At 40.5% G+C, this 19,228-nt stretch overlaps 1 protein-coding gene across 1 annotated transcript in view; it reads left to right on the top strand.

Moving 5' to 3' along the window:
* The window catches only part of LOC134601801 (transient receptor potential cation channel subfamily M member 7-like), a 160,241-nt gene extending 142,037 nt beyond the window's left edge, over positions 1 to 18,204 (top strand). Inside the window, exons 32-39 of the mRNA XM_063446300.1 lie at positions 1,114 to 1,164; positions 1,247 to 1,312; positions 1,990 to 2,273; positions 2,746 to 2,828; positions 4,282 to 4,487; positions 8,238 to 8,289; positions 16,842 to 16,948; positions 17,171 to 18,204. Coding sequence (XP_063302370.1) covers positions 1,114 to 1,164; positions 1,247 to 1,312; positions 1,990 to 2,273; positions 2,746 to 2,828; positions 4,282 to 4,487; positions 8,238 to 8,289; positions 16,842 to 16,948; positions 17,171 to 17,283 — 962 coding nt within the window. The 3' untranslated portion in view covers positions 17,284 to 18,204. The remainder of the gene's footprint in view (positions 1 to 1,113; positions 1,165 to 1,246; positions 1,313 to 1,989; positions 2,274 to 2,745; positions 2,829 to 4,281; positions 4,488 to 8,237; positions 8,290 to 16,841; positions 16,949 to 17,170) is intronic.
* The last annotated feature ends 1,024 nt before the right edge of the window (positions 18,205 to 19,228 follow it).

Raw genomic sequence — 19,228 nt, 5'->3', positions numbered from 1 at the left:
TTTCCTATTTTTAGCAAGATACACAATTCCTTTTTCAATTCACCATAATTCGTTGTTCAATAGCCCCTCGTGGCCCACCAAACTTAAACTCCAATCATAAACATTGGAAGCATAAATAACTTAGTAGGCCCACCAGGTTCACACTAAACTCTTGTTTGGAATCCACTCATTGAGCTATGGTAACTCCATATTCACTATCTACATGTGGTGTAAGTTCATGATAACAGTAACTGAAGAAGATGAAGCAATACTGAATATCTCCATTTATCTAAGTACTTCCCACCCATTCACCCACCCAGGTTCCCACTAAATTTATAGCATGCTCCTCTAACTGTTTGAGATCTTACTTAATTACCTCATTATTTCCTTTACATTTTATGAGTAGCTGCAACTCTCCATTAACTTCCTTTTAGACATTACTTCCGAATTAGGCCTGCTACTCCTTGTCTGAAATCCCCATTATATCCTCTAGATTGTAAGCTCATGGGCAATCTAACTAAACACTTTGTATAAAAGGCCTTCAGTGACTAGATCTCAGTTCAAGGGCAGGTTTATTTTCTTTTGTATTGGTCTGTGTATATGCCACGTTCTCCCCTAATTGTACAGCACTACAGAATATGTTGGCACATTATAAATGCCAGTAGTAAAATAAAAGAGACCTACTAAATGGGCTAGAAAAGTCAAGATTGTCTTGATTATAGAATTCTGCACAGAAACAGGAAGATAGCATACAATTAAATCAAAATAGCAGACCAAGCCAAATTTATTCAGAGAACACATGAACAAATTTAAAACTCCGAACTAAAGGAAAAACCCAACATGGATCATCCTACATGATGAGCAAATCAGGAGATTCGAGCCAAGAGTGACATCATGGGTGTGAGGCATGCTCACTTTCTCTAGCAGTTACAAAATGTTAGATATTTGGCCGCAGGACTTACTGTTAGACCTTAGATGATGCCGCCCCCTCTTCTTAGACCTCCCCCTTCAACCCCTCTTTTTTTTCCCCTCCTCTTTTCTTCTATCTTCTTCTCATTTTAAGGAGCTGAATATACTTCACTCCTTGGCATTTACTCAGGAGATATAATGTATTGTTGTTTCTCTCTGTTTCAGGATTTAAATCTCATTTCACCCCATCCATGGACATCTCGTTCTACTTTGCTTGTAAGAAGACCTATTTAATATCTCTTGTTGCATAATGTTGATGATCATTGAATGGATACAATTGTATGTGTTTTTCTTGCAGCTATTGAGAGAAACAACTTGTATCGCCTATCCCAGAGTATTCCCTTTACACCTTTACCACCAATAGGTGAGCATACGAAATGTAATTGTTCCACCTTGGATGATCATTTCACAAAGACATTTATTAAAGAAATGTAACTGAATAAAATAAACTATTGTTTATTCTAAAAGTATGGTACTGTTCTAGCCTAGATCATTGGCAATGATGGAAAAAAGTCTCCCTGACCCATTTTTAATTATCACATCAGTAGCTGCCCAAATGCCTGGTCCTACATTACCATTATTTACATTACCATTATTTAATAAAGGAACAGGAGTATCCAATCCACTGGTCCAATGTGTGCCTCCTCATCTTAATATCAAACCCTATGCTACATTTTAATATGAAAAAATATTATGGGCCATCCTGTGACTTGACGGGGGGACAGAACACTTGTTCTGTTTAATATGGGTCTTTGTGAACGTCCTGATTCCATGCATTAGTTGGTGGAAGAAGAGAGACACTGGATTTCACCAGGAATCCTGGCTACTTCAATACCTTGGGATAGTATTTCAGTTCTGTATGGTAGGTGTTGGACCACTGTTTTCACCATATGTTTGCAGCCTCAATTACCAAGGGAATCCCAGCTATACAATATTTTTAATGTAATGTTTTCACTCAAGAGTCAGTGGGGATTTGACCAGTAACATACTTATTTTAAAAAAAATCAAACCCTTGTCATTAAAATAGTCTATGTGTTGCAGGAGAACTGGTAACAGTTTATCGTCTGGAAGAGAGCTCTCCAGAAATCATGAACAATAGCATGTCTTCCTGGTCACAACAAGGCTGCTATGCCAAGATTGAGTTTCTCGGGAGAGAGGAGATGGGGGGAGGCCTGAGACGAGCTTTGAAAGTAGCATGTGCATGGTGTGAAGATGGTATCCTTAAAGGAGGGCAACTCTACATCATCAAATCATTCCTTCCGGAGGTTGTGGATACTTGGTCAGGTGTATACAAAGAAGACACAGTGTTACAACTCTGTCTTAGAGTGAGTACTTGACATTTACCCATAGTAAATACATTCTATACTTAGTGTACAAGAAGAATGTTACTTCCCAACTCCACCTAGACGAAGACAGCACTGCAGCATCACAGATGACGATGGTATACAGGCCAGAGCTTGTATGTAGATCTGTATATTTTTTACAAATGTCCATGTGTTCAAATATTCTGTTCTGTTAAACCTACAATACAGTTCCTTGATAAAAATTGGAGTGTGAGGTCATGCTTAATTTCAAAACAGCGCGGAACATAAAACAAGCCAGTGCAGTCCAGAGGATGCCTTATCATATGTGCTTCATGTCTGTCATCCCTCCAGCATGATACCTTAACCATTAAACACCAGATTTACTTTCCTGCTTTCATTAATGGTGGAATACATATTTTAATAGCCCTGGTGGTTATATTTAGATTTTGTTCTGATTTTCAAAGATAAACTTTGCCTGTGTCTTTCATTTTAGGAAATACAACAACAACGAGCAGCTCAGAAGCTCCTGTTTGCTTTCAACCAAATGAAGCCAAAAACTATCCCATATTCTCCAAAGTAAGTTGTGTTTCTTGTTTGTTCTAATACAATGCTTGACGTGACATTCCTAGTAGATACAGTTTATCTTGAGTTCAGATCTGATCAAGAACAACTTTGGAACCTCCCTCCTTGTAATAAATTAAAAGAACAAATTGCACAGCCAAATTTCATCCAACAAACAATTCGGTCTTCGTCCCATTCATAGTTGTTTGTATTTGTTTATTTGCCTTTTGGACAAATGAACAAATAGCCAAAAGTCAGGACCAAAACAAGATTTCTAAAAATGAATGCCCAAGTCTACAAATTACCAACTTATTTTAGCTGTCAGTCAGTCTATGATTTTTTTGTTTTAGCATAGGTACTCAAATAAATTATAGGTGCTGTCCAATACTATGGACTATCTCTGCCAATGTCCTCATTAAGAAATGTAATTAGCAATGCTTACTTCTAACTGGAATGCTCAAGCTTCCATGTGTAATCCATGTCATCTACCACAAGTTATCCATTTCATCCCCCAAGGCTATCCATATCATCACTCAGCATTGACTTGTGTTGGATGATATATGCGATTAATATTTTCCCCCACAAGATTTTGATCAAAACATCTGATCAATTTGTTGTTGTAGGTTTTATTTTAATGGTTTCTTTCTATATCAAATCCTTTGCTGTACCTATGATGGTATTGTTTGTAACATGATATTAGAACACGTAAGACATAGGAGAACATCAAATACTTAATAAAAATGAAAAGATTTTTCTCAATATTAGAAATCACTCTCAGAGATAATGTTTTCATATAGAAGACAAAACAAACACACTTACAACCTACAATATAGGCATTAAAAGAGAACATCGATATAAGCTAACGTTACTCAGATGTAAGGCTTAATAGCATTAAAGCATGAGCATATACATACCTAATGAGTGCAATACCAGCATCCAATGATATAGAGACGAGAACAAAAAAGGAAAATACCTACCCACGTTTCAGCAAACAACCTTTCTCAAGGGAGGACCCCTTGCATTTGAGAAAGTTTAGCTCATATGGGTGATCTCTCTTAATGTCTATATTGTAGGTTGTAAGTATGGTTTTTAGTTTTGAACAAACTTGTGTCAGTTATATAATTACTGATGTTTTGGTAATTTGATGAGCTGCTATATGACAACATTATTATATTATTATTGACAATAAATATTGTTTTTTTTATTTTTGTTAAGTATTTGGTATTCTCCTGTGTCTTACATGTTCTAATAGTGTGTGTGTAATGCTCTGTGGGAATAGAGTGTGCACATTGTTGAGCAACTTCCATAGTGTTCTGGTGGTATTTAACCTTTTTGTGTTGTTTGGGACATGAACAATTCATTCAGTGCCAGGAATGTCCTTTTTTTTCCTTTTTAGCAGATTCTGTCCATATCTGGTTATTTTCATTTTTGGGGGATTTACAAATAATTTTTTTTGTGTATTGGACAGGATTCTGGAAGTGTTCCTGTTATACTGTCACTCTGCTAAGCAGTGGTTTACTATTGAGGAGTGTATGGCTGGAAAATTTAGGAAATACAATAACAATACTGGTAATGAAAATGTTCCGAGAAATATGCTTGAGAAGACCATGCTAGCATTTAGCCACTGGACGTATGAGTACACAAAAGGAGAATTTCTGGTCCTAGATTTGCAAGGTAATGATATGCATGTTTCATACCGAGAAAAGTTAAACCCAAACATATTTTGTTAAAAAAATGACACAATGCATTGTATTAAAAGGAAACAAATACCAACTAAGTAGTAAATATAAGGCAAGCGGGTAACACTATAGTACAAATATAAACCAAAGGTTGGTATAGAATTATGGTATTTGTAGTCCATGTTTAGTTTTATGTGCTTTATTGAAGCATTACATTAAAGCTTTTCATTAGAGTTTCTCATTACATGTAGCCTGACTCTTCAGTTATATAGTTTCTCAGCATAGCCAAAGCAGGGATGACATCATCATCCTCAGCGGTATACAATGGATGCATTAACAAAACATAGGGAGAGAAAACAGTTCTTTACCTTCTTAGACAAACTGGTACGGAAGGAAATTAGGTCCCTGCCTGTGAGCCTAAAGTATAGCATTCAAAATGCTTTATACAAAGTGCATGGAGAGATGGCAAATGGGCTTACAATCTAAAGACAATGCAGGGAGTGAGGAAAACTATAGCAAGCTTTTCTTCAGATCTGCAAAGTGCTAAAGCAGTACTAGATTAGGGACGTCATAGCCATTGAGCTAAAAACTACACACAAGTCCTAAAATATAAAGCTTGAATTTGTGTTTCTGTTCTCAAGCGCATGAACCCCATCTGCAACTAGACTTTGCAGCCATTGTCTGAGCCACAGAAAAATGCAGTGGAAAAAACAAAAAGTGGTTAGTGCTCATCCTATGGGGCACAGGAAACCCATTTTATGGACCATCAGCTTGGCGACTCTCATATGTAATGATCATAGGGCACATTTGGGTGCATCAGGGCACAGATCAGATACAGTTTATTATACCCAGTGCCAATGCTATATATTGCACTTTAGGATTTATGGACGGTGTTTCCCATGATGCTCATCCAGGCAAAAGAAGATATTTGTGCCTTATAGGCCACATACAAGTAAATATGGCACCCAGCATTTCAGGTTGGGGCTGATCACAAAACAGAAATGCAAACAACTTGGGATTATTACAAAACATAGGTCTGGAGCTTCCCCTCAAATAGCCCCTACATTAGTCTGGCCATTAGGTAAAGGCAGAAACCAGCCACAAACCGCAGTGAGTTCATTTGTTGGGATTCTACTGTAAGTTGTCAAAGACCAACTATAAACTGCCAGTGAGAATTAAAGGCAGGAAAAAGCCACATAAATAAGTAAATCATGATAGCTGAATTTTTCAATGTGATGTTGCAATAGTAACCGTTACAAATTGCAAGTGACTGATGGACTGTCTTCTGTTATATGTTAAAGGTAATTATTACAAGTAGAGTTGAGTGGACACCTGGATGTTCGGGTTCGCCGGGTTCGGCCGAACTTCGTCAAAAAGTTCAATGGGGACCCGAACTTTCAATGGGGACCCGAACTTTTGGGCACTAAAATGCCTCTAAAAAACGTCCTGGAAAGGGCTAGACAGCTGCAAAAGGAAGTAAAATGGGGGTAAGAGTAGGACAAGTGCCCTGCAAACAAATGTGGATAGGGAAATCACATAAAATAACATAAAATAAACAGCCGCTTAGTAGATAACTCCCTAATTCCCACGGTATTAGGGAGCTATCTACCAAAAGGCTGAAAGACCTAAATTGGTCTTTCAGCCACATTTAATAATACTAATTAAAGATTACTTAGTATTAGTAAATTCAGCCCCTACTCGCTATACCGCGAGTAGGGGCAAGTCTAGTAAGCAGTGAGCAGTGAAATCCATCCAATCAGAGTGCTCTGTGTCATATTACACAGCGTGGGAAAGTTCTTTGGAATTTCCCCACACTGTGTAAAATGACACAGAGCACTCTGATTGGTTAGCTTGAAATCCAGCCAATCAGAGTGCTCTGTGTCATTTTGCACAGCGTGGGAAAGTTCTTTGGAATTTTCACACAGTGTGTAAAATGACACAGAGCACTCTGATTGGTTAGCTTGAAATCCAGCCAATAAGAGTGCTCTGTGTCATTTTGCACAGCGTGGGAAAGTTCTTTGGAATTTTCCCACGCTGTGTAATTTGACTCATAACTCTCTGATTGGTTACTTTCGATCCACCAATCAGAGTGTTGTTATGAGTCAAATTACACAGAGCACTCTGATTGGTGGATTTCAAGCTAACCAATCAGAGTGCTGTGACAGGTAAACGTAGAGACTTACCTGTCAGTCTCTTCATTTACCTGTCAGAGCACTCTGATTGGATGGCTTAAAACCACCAATCAGAGTGCTCTGAGCCTAATTGCAGGGCGGGGCAAGGCTTTATAAGCCTTCCCCCGCCCTGCAGAGCTCAGTCTGCGCGGAGCCCTCCAGGTAAAGATGGATTTTTTTTAAAGTGTGTCGGTTATTATGGATTTTTATTTGCCCTTTTTTGAAGAAGAAAGAAGACATCAAATGGTAAGTTTATTTATTATTTTTTTACAGGTATCTAGCTTATGGTCCCCCCTCATTATTTTTAGGATGAGGGGGGTAGGTAGGGATTATTTTTTTGGGGGAGGGGAGTGACGGGGGAGGGGTTAAATTTTTATTTAGGGCCCCCACCCACAGCCCACAGTAGGTTCCCCCCCCCTCAATCTTATTTAGGGCCCCCACCCACCGCGCAGGGGGGGGAGGACAGTAGCCCCCCCTCAATCTTATTTAGGGCCCCCACCCACCGATCAGGGGTGGGGGCCAATAGGTTTTTATTTTTTTATTTTTTTTACAGTGAGCAGCCACTGGCTGCCCGTTGTTTACTAGACTTGCCCCTACTCGCGGTATAGCGAGTAGGGGCTGAATTTACTAATACTAAGTAACATTTACTTAGTATTAGTAAATGTGGCTGAAAGACCAATTTAGGTCTTTCAGCCTTTTGGTAGATAGCTCACATGCTGCACTGGCCAATCACAGCCATGCCAATAGTAGGCATGGCTGTGATGGCTTCTAAGGGCACACAAGTCAAACGCATGTTGATTGGCTGCCCTGCAGCCTTTCAAAACGAGACATTAAATCGCCGAACACCGAACTCCAACCCGAACATACAGTGAAATGTCAGTGTTCGGGTCTGGGGTCCAAAAAACGTAATGTTCGGTAAAGTTCAGGTTCGCTCAACTCTAATTACAAGCTGCCAGTTAGTCCTAAGATTGGGATTTTGTAGCAATATGTTAAATCATGTTACTATTGCAATATGTCAGCGAGTCCCTTGATGGTGGGGGACAAGGTTTGGTTTTGAACTGGCTCCTCCATATTACTATTTAACGCACAGTGTTACATTGTATGTTAGATTAACTGCACTATTTAACGCACAGTGTTACATTGTATGTTAGATTAACTGCACTATTTAACGCACAGTGTTACATTGTATGTTAGATTAACTGCACTATTTAACGCACAGTGTTACATTGTATGTTAGATTAACTGCACTATTTAACGCACAGTGTTACATTGTATGTTAGATTAACTGCACTATTTAACGCACAGTGTTACATTGTATGTTAGATTTACTGCACTATTTAACGCACAGTGTTACATTGTATGTTAGATTTACTGCAATATTTCCTGCATATAATGTGAACGTGAATAAAAAAATAACAAAGAATTGCAAGGCTTTGAAACTTTTCACTTGAGGATCTTCAAATATTAACAAAGATAAAATACAGAGAAGATTAGACATGGTAGGCAAATGAACAAAACAATATAAAGCAATAACCATGCTGGGACAAATGATAACTGTTAACTTTTGTCTTAAGGTGTTGGCGAGAATTTGACAGATCCGTGTGTTATCAAGGCTGGAGGAGAAAGGTGAGAGTTTCTAATTGTAGAAATTGTTTACCGTTAGTCCTTTTTATAACAATACTCGACACAAATATATTAAGATTTTTGGCAGAATCATTAAACGTTGTATGACGTACAGGATGACATAATGCTGCTAAAAACTGTCCAAAGTCCAACAAGTTCAATATTCTCAATATATTCAATGGAGCTGTCTTCTGCTATGTATGACACTCCACCTACTCTCCCTAATCAATATATGAATATATAAACTTCTTTCTGTGATCTAGAATTAAATCGAGTCGATTCTTGTAAGTGTGAAGGAGAAGAAATAGAAGATAGTATGACATACGAGGAGAAAAATCTGATTTTATGTCAAGACACGGAGGCTCATATTGCTTAACCCTTTCTTTACTGTCCACCAATAGCAGCAAAGTATACAAAGAGTAAGACAAATCAGTAACCATAGAGATAGGACACTCCCATATCCAGTCCCAGTATAATAGGCAGCACCTCCCCACCCAATTCCTCTTTCTTTGCTGCTACCAAACAGATAAGTACATCACTATTTACTTTTTCTCTGCTGACAATTTGCACCATTCACTGGTTAATTACTACTTGTATTTGGTATAGATTTGACCTTATGTTGTATACTTTGTTTGAGCCCAAGGTTCCAGACCCCCTCTGTCCGGCTTTCTCCTACTCTACCTTGACTGGTACCCCTTGGTAACGCTGTAGGGCTTCCTTTTGCTCCCTCCATTACACTGCCGGTGTGCCTGTCTATTCTCCTATTGCCGCGTTCAAATTTTTCTATGCGAACGCCTGACTCATTCACCTTTTTTATGTGCTCCGGTCTGCCTGTCTATTCTCCTATTGCCGCGTTAGAATTTCTATGCGAACGCCGGACTCATTCACCTGTTTTATGTGCTCCCCTATGACTCCATATGTATTTGCGTTTTTCCGCCGAACGTTCGGCTCTTCCTCCCATTTCTGTTAGAATTCCGCCGCGAATCTCGCTAGATTGCCGGCGGCCATTTTCTACCACTCACTTTGGCGCGCTTTTCTTCCGCTCTCCTTATGTGCCGGTCGGGACCCTGGTGAGCTCCCTCTTTCCCTGTTAACTCTACCTAGCCTGGGGTGATTAACTCCTGCTAGTTGCATCCTCCATATATTTAGCAGCTCTATATACTACATCAGAATATATTTTATTTGTGTCCCTATATAATACTTTTTATTCTCTACATAAGGAAATAGTTTATTTGGGTCTGACATTATTCTCAATAATTATTATGCCTAAACCTAAGGGGTCTGTTTCCCCTCTTTCCCCTGGGGATAGGCATATACCCCATGCGCTGGCTGACCCTAACACTGCCAGCTCTGGCCCCCCTTCTTCTGTGGGTGACCCTATATCGGTGCCGGATGATGCCCAGGCCATGGCACTGCAACGTTCCGTTACAGACGCCATTATGGTCGCCATGGGCTCTATGTCCTCAGCCCTGTCTCAAACTATATCTCAGGCTTTATTGGCACAACCTGTACCCGCTGAGGCATCAACCATACCTACACGCTTATCGCGTTCATCTTTGAACCACCCAGGGGACAATCCTAGAAAGGCAAAGGCCAAATCTAGACACCTGATCCCTCCCGCCTCCAGAACCACCAAGACTGGTGTTAAAATATCCACCCTGTGCCTGTGTCACGCAAAAGAGCCTTTCCGCGCCAGGCAGAACGGGCGCGGCACTGGAAATGTGCCAGAGCACATACAGAGAGCAAATCCGACTCAGAAATCGGGTCTTGTGAGGAGGCTATTGATGAGTCCGGTGATGACTCCAATAACGAGTCTGACGGGCAGGACACTGACCCGTTTGCCCCTACCCTACCGGGGTTGGTAATTAGTGACTCTTGCAGTGACTCTCCCGCTACCACGGGTTCGACTCTCATGGACCCGGCTGGGGAACCTATGTTTGACCCGGATGCTCTCCATCACCCGAGGTCGGCAGAATGGCTCCCAGCCGCCCATGTAACAAAATACCTTGAGAACTGGGTTAGGCGCCCCCTTAGCAAGACGGCGCGCAACAAACTTAGGGCAGAATGTCCTAGACCCCTGATCCCCAATAAAGTCTGCGAGACACCCATTGTAGACCCTAAAATGACGCAGTTTCTTGCCAAGATGGGTTGGAATCCCCGTAAGGGTTTGGACTCAGCATTAAAATCATGCCAGGACAAACACCTGGACATTTTTGGCCCCTTGGCAATCTGCATAGCTGGTAGTGTTAACACATCCCTGTCGATAGAACGGCGTAAAGCCATCCTTTTCAAAATCGAGCCTAAATTGGCCAACCTCGCCCTCATTGAGGCGGGCAAAGATGCTCAGGGCCAACTATTCGGAGACTCCTTTATCAAGGATTTGGGGCGCTTTGTAGGTGCTTTCACAGCCCTAGACAAGGCCCAGTCCTCCATGAGGAGGGTGTTTCAGGGACGGGTCTCTAAAAGGGCCGGCAGATTTAAGAGCCGTCTGTCCGACCGGTCAAATTTCAACTCCCGAGGATCGGGACGAGGCTCTTATAACCAGAGGCCACCTTATCAAGACACAAGACACCAGAAGTCCCTTCTTCCCATCTCGTGGAAGACCATGGCGCTCCAGAAGCTTCAGAGGGAACCCCGGTTCCAGACGCCCTTACGGTAAGACCACACCTACCTCGTGTTTTTTCCAATATCTGTGTAGGAGGCAGACTCCGTCATTTTTTCCATGCCTGGTTAGAGATCACCTCAGATGCCTGGGTTGACCACTGTGAAGGGGTTTCACATAGAATTGGTAGACACCCCGGGTCTCCTGCGTCCTATCACTGTTTTCCTCCTGGCCGCCCAACTCGGACCTCACCCTACAACAACTCTCTGCCAAATTGGTATGCCTGTTCTGCCTTATTTCATGTAAACGAGTCTCGGAGGTACGTGCCCTGGACCATGATGCGAGATCCTTCACCCCGGATGGGGTGACATTCAATATCTCCAGAAGGACTAAGACAGCCATACGCTCAGTCTCATACCCGAGTTTTCCAACTAACCCTATGTTGTGCCCAGTGACCTGTTTGAGGGAATACGAACTTCGGACGAAGGCCCAAAGGTCGGCACCAACTCCTCAACTTTTCCTCTCAATCCGTAGACCCTTCACCCCAGTATCCAGCACAACTCTGGCTCGTTGGGTTAAGTGGATCATGTCGCAGGCGGGTGTGGACACATCCATCTTTAGCGCCCACTCCACACGTGGGGCTTCAGCCACGTCTATGGCCTCTTCGGTGGCACGCCTGGAAGACCTTATGAGGATGGCGGACTGGTCCAGAGAATCCACCTTCAGGGAATTCTACTTCCGACCTCAGCCACACGTTTTCTCGTCGGTCATTGCTCAGCTTTAAACTTGCAATATGAGCCTCCGTGTCTTGACATAAAATTACATGATTTCGCTATTTCATGACGAAAAGTCATGATTTTATGAAAGACACGGAGGCGAGTATTGCCCCTCCCTGTTACTTATTTATATAACCTCCCCCCCCCCCCTGTCATTTCTCGCTTTAGGGCAGTAAGTATAGCATTACCTTCCATCCTGTATGACTTATATGTACACCTGAATCATGACACTACACAGACCTGGGGACTCTCGACTTAAGTACGAATGGGTGGACACTAATGGGTGGCTTGACATGGGCAAATGGTGTTAGTACCGATTTAACCTTTGGGCTCCTGTCATTATGTCTTCACAGGTTGATCCACTTCTGGGTGCATCGCATGAAGGACGTCTCTCTGCTCAGGACTTCCCCAAGTTAGCTGGAGTTCAGTGGTTAACAAAGAGATGGACTCCCTATGGTTAAAGTTTCACCCTTCGTTCTCGGTTTTGCCCCTGTTATCGGGCATCTTATGTTCAAGTATCAGGAAGGACTTTGGGCCATTGCCCTTCTAGTTCTGGACTGTTCCTGGCTTCCGGTTAGCTGTTGGCGGGTAGCATCTCCAAAGAAAAAGGAATTGGGTGGGGAGGTGCTGCCTATTATACTGGGACTGGATATGGGAGTGTCCTATCTCTATGGTTACTGTTTTTTCTTACTGTTTGTATACTTTGCTGCTATTGGTGGACAGTAAAGAAAGGGTTAAGCAATACTCGCCTCCGTGTCTTTCATAAAATCATGACTTTTCGTCATGAAATAGCAAAATCATGTAATTTTTGGGCTCAATTTCTATCAAGCTTCCTGTCTTTAGGGGGATGGGCAATTTTTTTTTAATTCTTTGTTTTTGTTAGTTCATGGCAAACAACACAAGAAAATAAAGACATTGCAAATAGATTGTAAACAAGATGTCACAAATATAAAAATACTGCCCCATTTTTGTTATAGAATCATAATAAGAGAAGGCGCTTCCATAATGGATTAACTGTGAACAAGAATCATGTTAATGATCAGCGTATAGGGTAAAACAAGCATAAAATTAAACACATGCTTAAAATATATCCATCTTAGGCTGCAAGTGGGTGAGTGACATCAGTGGCAAAGTTCCATGTGAGGAAGGAAGAATGCAGAGGCAGAACTCCAAGTAAACAGTGATTCCTGTCCTTTTAGCCTATGCCTGCCGGGCATAAATCACAGTTCACCTGTGCCCAGAGAGGGTAAAACGCAGATCCATAGGATCATGGATTTCCAGTGTGCAAATGAGGGGGGCCTAGGCAGTGCTTGTAGTGAGAGGTGTCCTGCAGACTGCTACATCTTCTGCACAGGTGTGCTAGTTGCTCGGTATGTAGGAGGGCTGCACCTTCTGCTGTATGATTGATGTTGGGCTAAGCGCTGAATTTGCCGCAGCCAGACCTGTCTCACCCTCCCACATGTGTTCAGCCTCGGTCCACTCCGAACACGCAGCCCTCTGGGGCAAGCTTCTTCTCAGAAGATAGGAAGGAGGCAAGGTAAGTATTGGTGGTTTACCTCTTGTTGCTTCCATGCGGTCTCTGAGCCTGAGCCAGAAATCTTTAAACAGCCTGTCTAGGCGCAGGACAGTTTGTCTCTGGGGGCTGGCAAGCACATGGCATGTGCCATTTTGGAATGTACAGAGAGCCTGGATTCAGCTTGTCTGTAGATGCTGGATCCCACCACAGCACTGAAGATGTGTGCCGGGATTAACCCCCACCAGCGGAGGGAGGGTGAGTAGGAGATGATCCGCGGACGCACAGGAGCATAGACAGCAGACGGAGGGGTCAGCCTTGTCCCCCACACTACTCGTCTATAGACCGCTGGTAGGCCACAAGTCTGCCCCACACCAGATCCGCCACCCATGACAGGACTGACAGCTGGACACGCTCCAACGTGAGCCTTCCAACGGGCTCCAACGCAAGCCCACAGCTTTACTTCAGGCAAATATAAGCCATAGGATGCAGGCAGTAATGCACAGTAAGAGGCTTAATTAGTAACTCCTGCCACGGAGCTCCTGAGCTTTGCGTCCTATCGCCATGGTGGTCAGGCTCCGCCCCAGATCCATTGTTATTAATGCTCGTATTATTATTAGCATATTTTCTATTTTGGCTAGCGTGTCGTATAAACCGCGCCCAATTTCTTTGTTTGTCTGTTTGGTAATACTCTTGATCCCTTTTTAATTTAGATGCATTGATATTAGATACTTTGTCATCTATTGTCCTATCTTTCTTTTAAAGATTTATATTTACTATCTAATTCTTTTTGATCATTAGAAATTGCAATTACTTCAGTTTGATTTATCTCCTCTTCAATTTTAATTAATGATATCTTTTTGACAAATATATATATATATATATATCCTGGAACATTCATCACTTGCCAATATCAATTCTTCAATTAATTGCTTATCTTCCAGTACAAAAGTTGGTGTTTTTTTATTTTTTCTAATCTCTTAGGGATGAGGTTAGAGACTAGATATTGTTCATGTAATGTTATTTCCCATCATTTTTGTCTTGTGTTCTAATTTTTAAACCTTTTTGTTTAAAGTGTTATCTGTATCTTTAAATTGATCATTAAAAATAGAACCAATCTTTCTGTTCCTCTCCTTGCTTATTTCATGATAAACATACTGTGATGCCATATTTTTTTTTGTAAATATCATTAAGTGTTCTTGCATAGCAAGACCACTTAATGTTATCTCACATATATATTATTCTTATTATAGCCAAATTTACCACCCTAACTCCTCCCAAAGTTTTTACACTACATAGACTAATATACCGAAACGTGCGGTTTGTTCCTGATTGGATTGCTATTACTTTGTGGAACGTTTCGCCAAATGGTTAACGGAATATATTGTTCCCATAGGAATGAATAGTAAAATGTTCAAAACTAGAGTGGGAGCTAGCAAAAGCTGAAAAATCAGGACATGATTTCTAAACTTCCACCACTCGCTCATTTTCAAGCCCACCTACACAAATCTTATATCAAAACATTCAGCTATCCCTGCTACCACTAAAAATGTCCACGGCTAAGTCATAGTCCTGATAGTTTTCACAATATGACCATTTGTTTGCAACTCACGCCGTCCATTGACATTCATTGAAACTCCACTCTAGCCAGCTCAGACTTGAAGGGCCATTTCTAAACTGCGACTGTGCCTTCATTTTTAATACTTCAGAGACATACTGTAGGTCTGGGTCCTGTGATTCTCACAATATAAAGCTCTTCACTGTAGGATGTATAGTTTTTAAAATCTGACCGTTTGAAGATGGCAACCGCCAAAATACTCTGACCTGTGCCAGGCTGCAGCAGTGATGTTAGTGATGTCATAGACAGGGCCTTTTGTACACCTGCTAATGTTTTTATAACTTAATGTAACTGTGAAGCACTTTGGGCAACCACGTTGCAATTAAATGTGCTATATAAATAAATAATAACTGTTACTCTGCCCACTCCAATTGTAGACTACTGGTGGAGGCAAGAACACTTCACACAATTTCCCCAGAAATTGTAGCTTTCTAGTTTTTATTGTTTTGTCATAAGGTAATATGTAATTGCAAGGAGTGGAAACTCGTAGTCCTCATATGTATCTCAGACAGTAAGGTATCAATGATAAATACAAAGATTAGACGCACAACGTGGTAATAATTAGGAGACTCATAGGTCTCAAATCATACATTAAACAACCATAAAATTAGGGGTTGCCATATTATAAACTTAATAATACAATAGTGGTATGACAGTAAGAAAATTAAACATAAAAAAACACCACTATGCTTTAAATAAAATGAAAAAAAGTCTCCTAAAAAAGTGTCTCACCAACACCCAGCAAATATATAAACCCAAAAATAAATATACAATAGTATTTAACAAAATTGGAAAACTCTACATATAATAACAAAACAAACTAAAAGTGTATAAAGTAAAAATACAACCTGCAAATGTATACAAAATAGAATCTAAAAAAGAGTCACAATAGTGTAATATGTATAAACAGAAGACACCGGAAGACAACGCACTTACAAGATGGAACTGGAATGCAGGCCTGTCTCCCATACAAGGGTAATTCAGATGTAAAGGGTGAATTCAGCTTGTCTGTATCTTGAGGTATATGGCCAAGTCTAGTGTATAAAGGAGACCACAGACCACAGTGCAATATGGTATACACAAAAAATTTAATGGATATAAAATAAAGCCCATCTCCACTGCAAGTGGATATAGATTATTATTATAATTATTTATATAGCGCCAGCCAGGTTAAAACAGCATCTCTGGAACTAGCAGCAATTACTGGAAAAAGCAGCAACTATTACCAGCAGAGTAAAGAAATCGAATAACTAAAAACAAATAAAAGCACATAAAAACCCCAATCAAATGCTTTTGTCCGAATTCTGGACTTCTTCAGGGTTATAAAGGTTCAGTGTCCGGTGCATTTATATATGGGAACTGATTGTTCAATTGATTCCATCTGTTGCAGCGTGTTTTTCTGATGTGGAACACACAATGGGGTTTCGGGTCCATCCTATAGTCATTTCCGTTTTGACGTTACACGAGGTAACATGCGGTTCCTGATGTCATTCTCCATATGCGTTTCACCATCTTCTGTATGTGTTCCACTAGTAGGGCACATGCATTCCAATAGTATATTGGCTTTCAAGCTGATCCATGGAACATACAAATCTGATTATATACCAATACACTATATTGCAAACAGGAGTTATGAGAGCTATAGAGAATGCCATGAAGTGGTATAATAAAGAGAAAAAAAGGAGGGGGAGGGGGAATAATACACAGTCTCCCGCAGTCTGCTCTAATACACTGCACACAGCCAGCCACTCTGCGCACAGTAGCATCGCTGTGCAGCCACCGGATATGACCCCATACTCTGTATGCGCATATCCGGCGGCTGGCGTGGAAGAATGTTTTGCGCTCTTCTGCATTTTCCCGGTATCCCGGTAGGCCTGCCTGGTCCTGGGCCGCAAAGATACTCATTGTGGGCCGTATAGGTCCCACGGACCACATGTTTGATATGCTTGATGAAACATTTTACCAATCTCTCTTATCATACCAATCCCTTTTCTGTTTTTTTTTAATTATCATACTCTTTTGTTGTTAATACTCTATGTCTTCCAGATCACATGATATGATATTTGGTCCTGCAAACCTTGGAGATGACGCCATCCAAAACTTCTGCTCTCAGCATGAATGTAACACTTGCTGCAGGAATCTAAAACTTCCAGGTACATTTCAAATGAGAACTACAATATGTACATTTTTATACAGATTACAGTTAGTTATGCTAAAATGTATAGTGATTTTCTATAATATTATGGACTGTATAATTAATTATGCAAATTAGCATGACTTTTTTTTGCAATAAAGATGGCAACTTTACATATGAATTACACACTGCATGAATTGTTACTGTGTTAATTATAACTTTTTTATCATGTTCTCTTTAGAGCTAATGAAAAATGACCCTTTACAGGACGATGACTACCAGTCAGTCAAGTATTCCCTCATTGGTACAACTCATGGTAGCAGCACTGAACAAACAACCAACCCAATCACATGATAATGTGACTGAATTCCTAAAATCCACTTTGATGTCATTTCCCCAGTGTGTTGCCAATAGGATCAACGTATTGTTATAAAGCATTGTAAGTCTCCACAGCATGAAAATGTTGACCAGACATTGCACTATGGGAAGTATCCGAAAATTGCCTAAAATGACTGAAACTTTATGTTCTACTTATTTTATCTCTGTACCGTTGTCAAAAACTCTAGGAATGCTATATTACGTAGTCACATGAATAGTTGGATTAATCTTTTTTGCACTTTATTGGTGGTAGTGTAAACATTAACCAGTAATGGGACTCAGAAGTAGTTGAGGAATAAACTGATATTAACTTTAGATTTGTGAGACCAGGAACCTCCAGGCCAAAATTAGAGAATATTGGTTATTGCCGATCTGTCAGATTATGAGCAGTACATTTTACAGCTTCAAACCTTCTAATAATGTTAACAAGAAAAAGGAAAGACACTACAATGGGTTATGCTTTATCAAACATGGTGTGGTAAAAGGCATATTTAGAATAAATGGTGTTAATTTGACAACCATAACCATTCCACCATGTCTGAAAGAAGACAGGGTGTAGGAAAGGTTTTACACTTTTAAGCCATGCTTGCTTGAGCAATTCTATTAGAATGGTTTCAGTTCACCTTTTTACTAATGAGTCGTGTGCATTGGTAAACAGCATCAGTTGATTTTCTGGTCCATTTGGAGGTGATTTGTGCCTTTAATATGATATATTAAGCTCTACTTGATTGTTTTGGAGCGCACAACACACTTTGTTCAACTTGTCACATTTTGATAATAGTGTCTGCAGAAAGTACCAATTTGAAAATGGGTAAACTGTGCCCATAAAGAGATGCACAGACAATAATGACATTAAAATGAGGTGCTCTGGGTATTAAAAGGCCTGTTTGTGGCGACTCTCTGGACACTGCATGCCAGAGGCATTAAGCTAAATGGGTGCATGGATTTATACAGTTTGTGCCCTAAAATCGTCCTGCTATCTGCATATTGCAGCATCTGTAAAAATCTCAACTTATGTTGCCAAGCTGTGGGCAATGTTTGGGTCGACTTGGCCCTCTGCACAATGTTTGGTTTGACTTGGCTCTGTAAGAGCACATTCTTGTTTATGAAGCTGCTCAAATCCAAGCTGAGAGCCATGTTAAGTTATGTTAACTTGGAGTTTAAATTAAGATGTGCCCTGACTAAATACACCCCAGAGTTTTCAAAAAGTGTTCAGTCCATTACCAGTATTCTCATTAAATTGCGTAACCTTATTGTGCAGTTTTCATTGGCTAAACTTGTTTTAAATGGTTTGTGGACTGACTTTGTTTTACTGTTTGCATTATTTTGTATTGTTAGAATGATATATAAAAGTTGATCTAAAAACCGCTCTTGACTGCTTTTGCATTATTGCCAAATTAACCCAATATTAGCATGCATTATACAGCTAAAAGGTCATATTTCCTCTCAGTGACAAATGATTGCGGTCCCCGCACACATACATTTCTGATTAAGGTGCCCATTGCAGAGAAAACTTGGACACCCCTGCCCTAAAGCAATTAAGCTTGTTGAAATACTTTATATGTGAAGAGAGTGGCCTCTTTTTTTTAATTTTACAAAGTGCAAATATCAATGGAAATTGTCCTTCCTATAATTTAATCTTGTTACACCCTCTTGGCTGTCAGACAGCTCAGGGGGAGGTACATTAGCTGTTATTTAAGCTACACTTTGTATATATTATGGTCTTTACTGCAGCACCACTATTGAGGAATGCACGATTGGTGTGCCCCCCCAAATCCCTTTTGCTGAAATAACCAAAAACACTCAGAATACATTAGCTAATCAATGTTCATCCACAATATAACAGCTTTAAGACTTTAAAAATGTTTATCTAGAATAAATTAAAAAATATACGGGGTTCAGTCACACTATGTTGCCATAA

The sequence above is a fragment of the Pelobates fuscus genome, chromosome 3 (assembly GCF_036172605.1).
Source record: "Pelobates fuscus isolate aPelFus1 chromosome 3, aPelFus1.pri, whole genome shotgun sequence".
NCBI classification, from domain to species: domain Eukaryota; kingdom Metazoa; phylum Chordata; class Amphibia; order Anura; family Pelobatidae; genus Pelobates; species Pelobates fuscus.
Note: the sequence above shows the minus strand (reverse complement) of the source record. Positions and strands in the feature narration are given on the sequence as shown.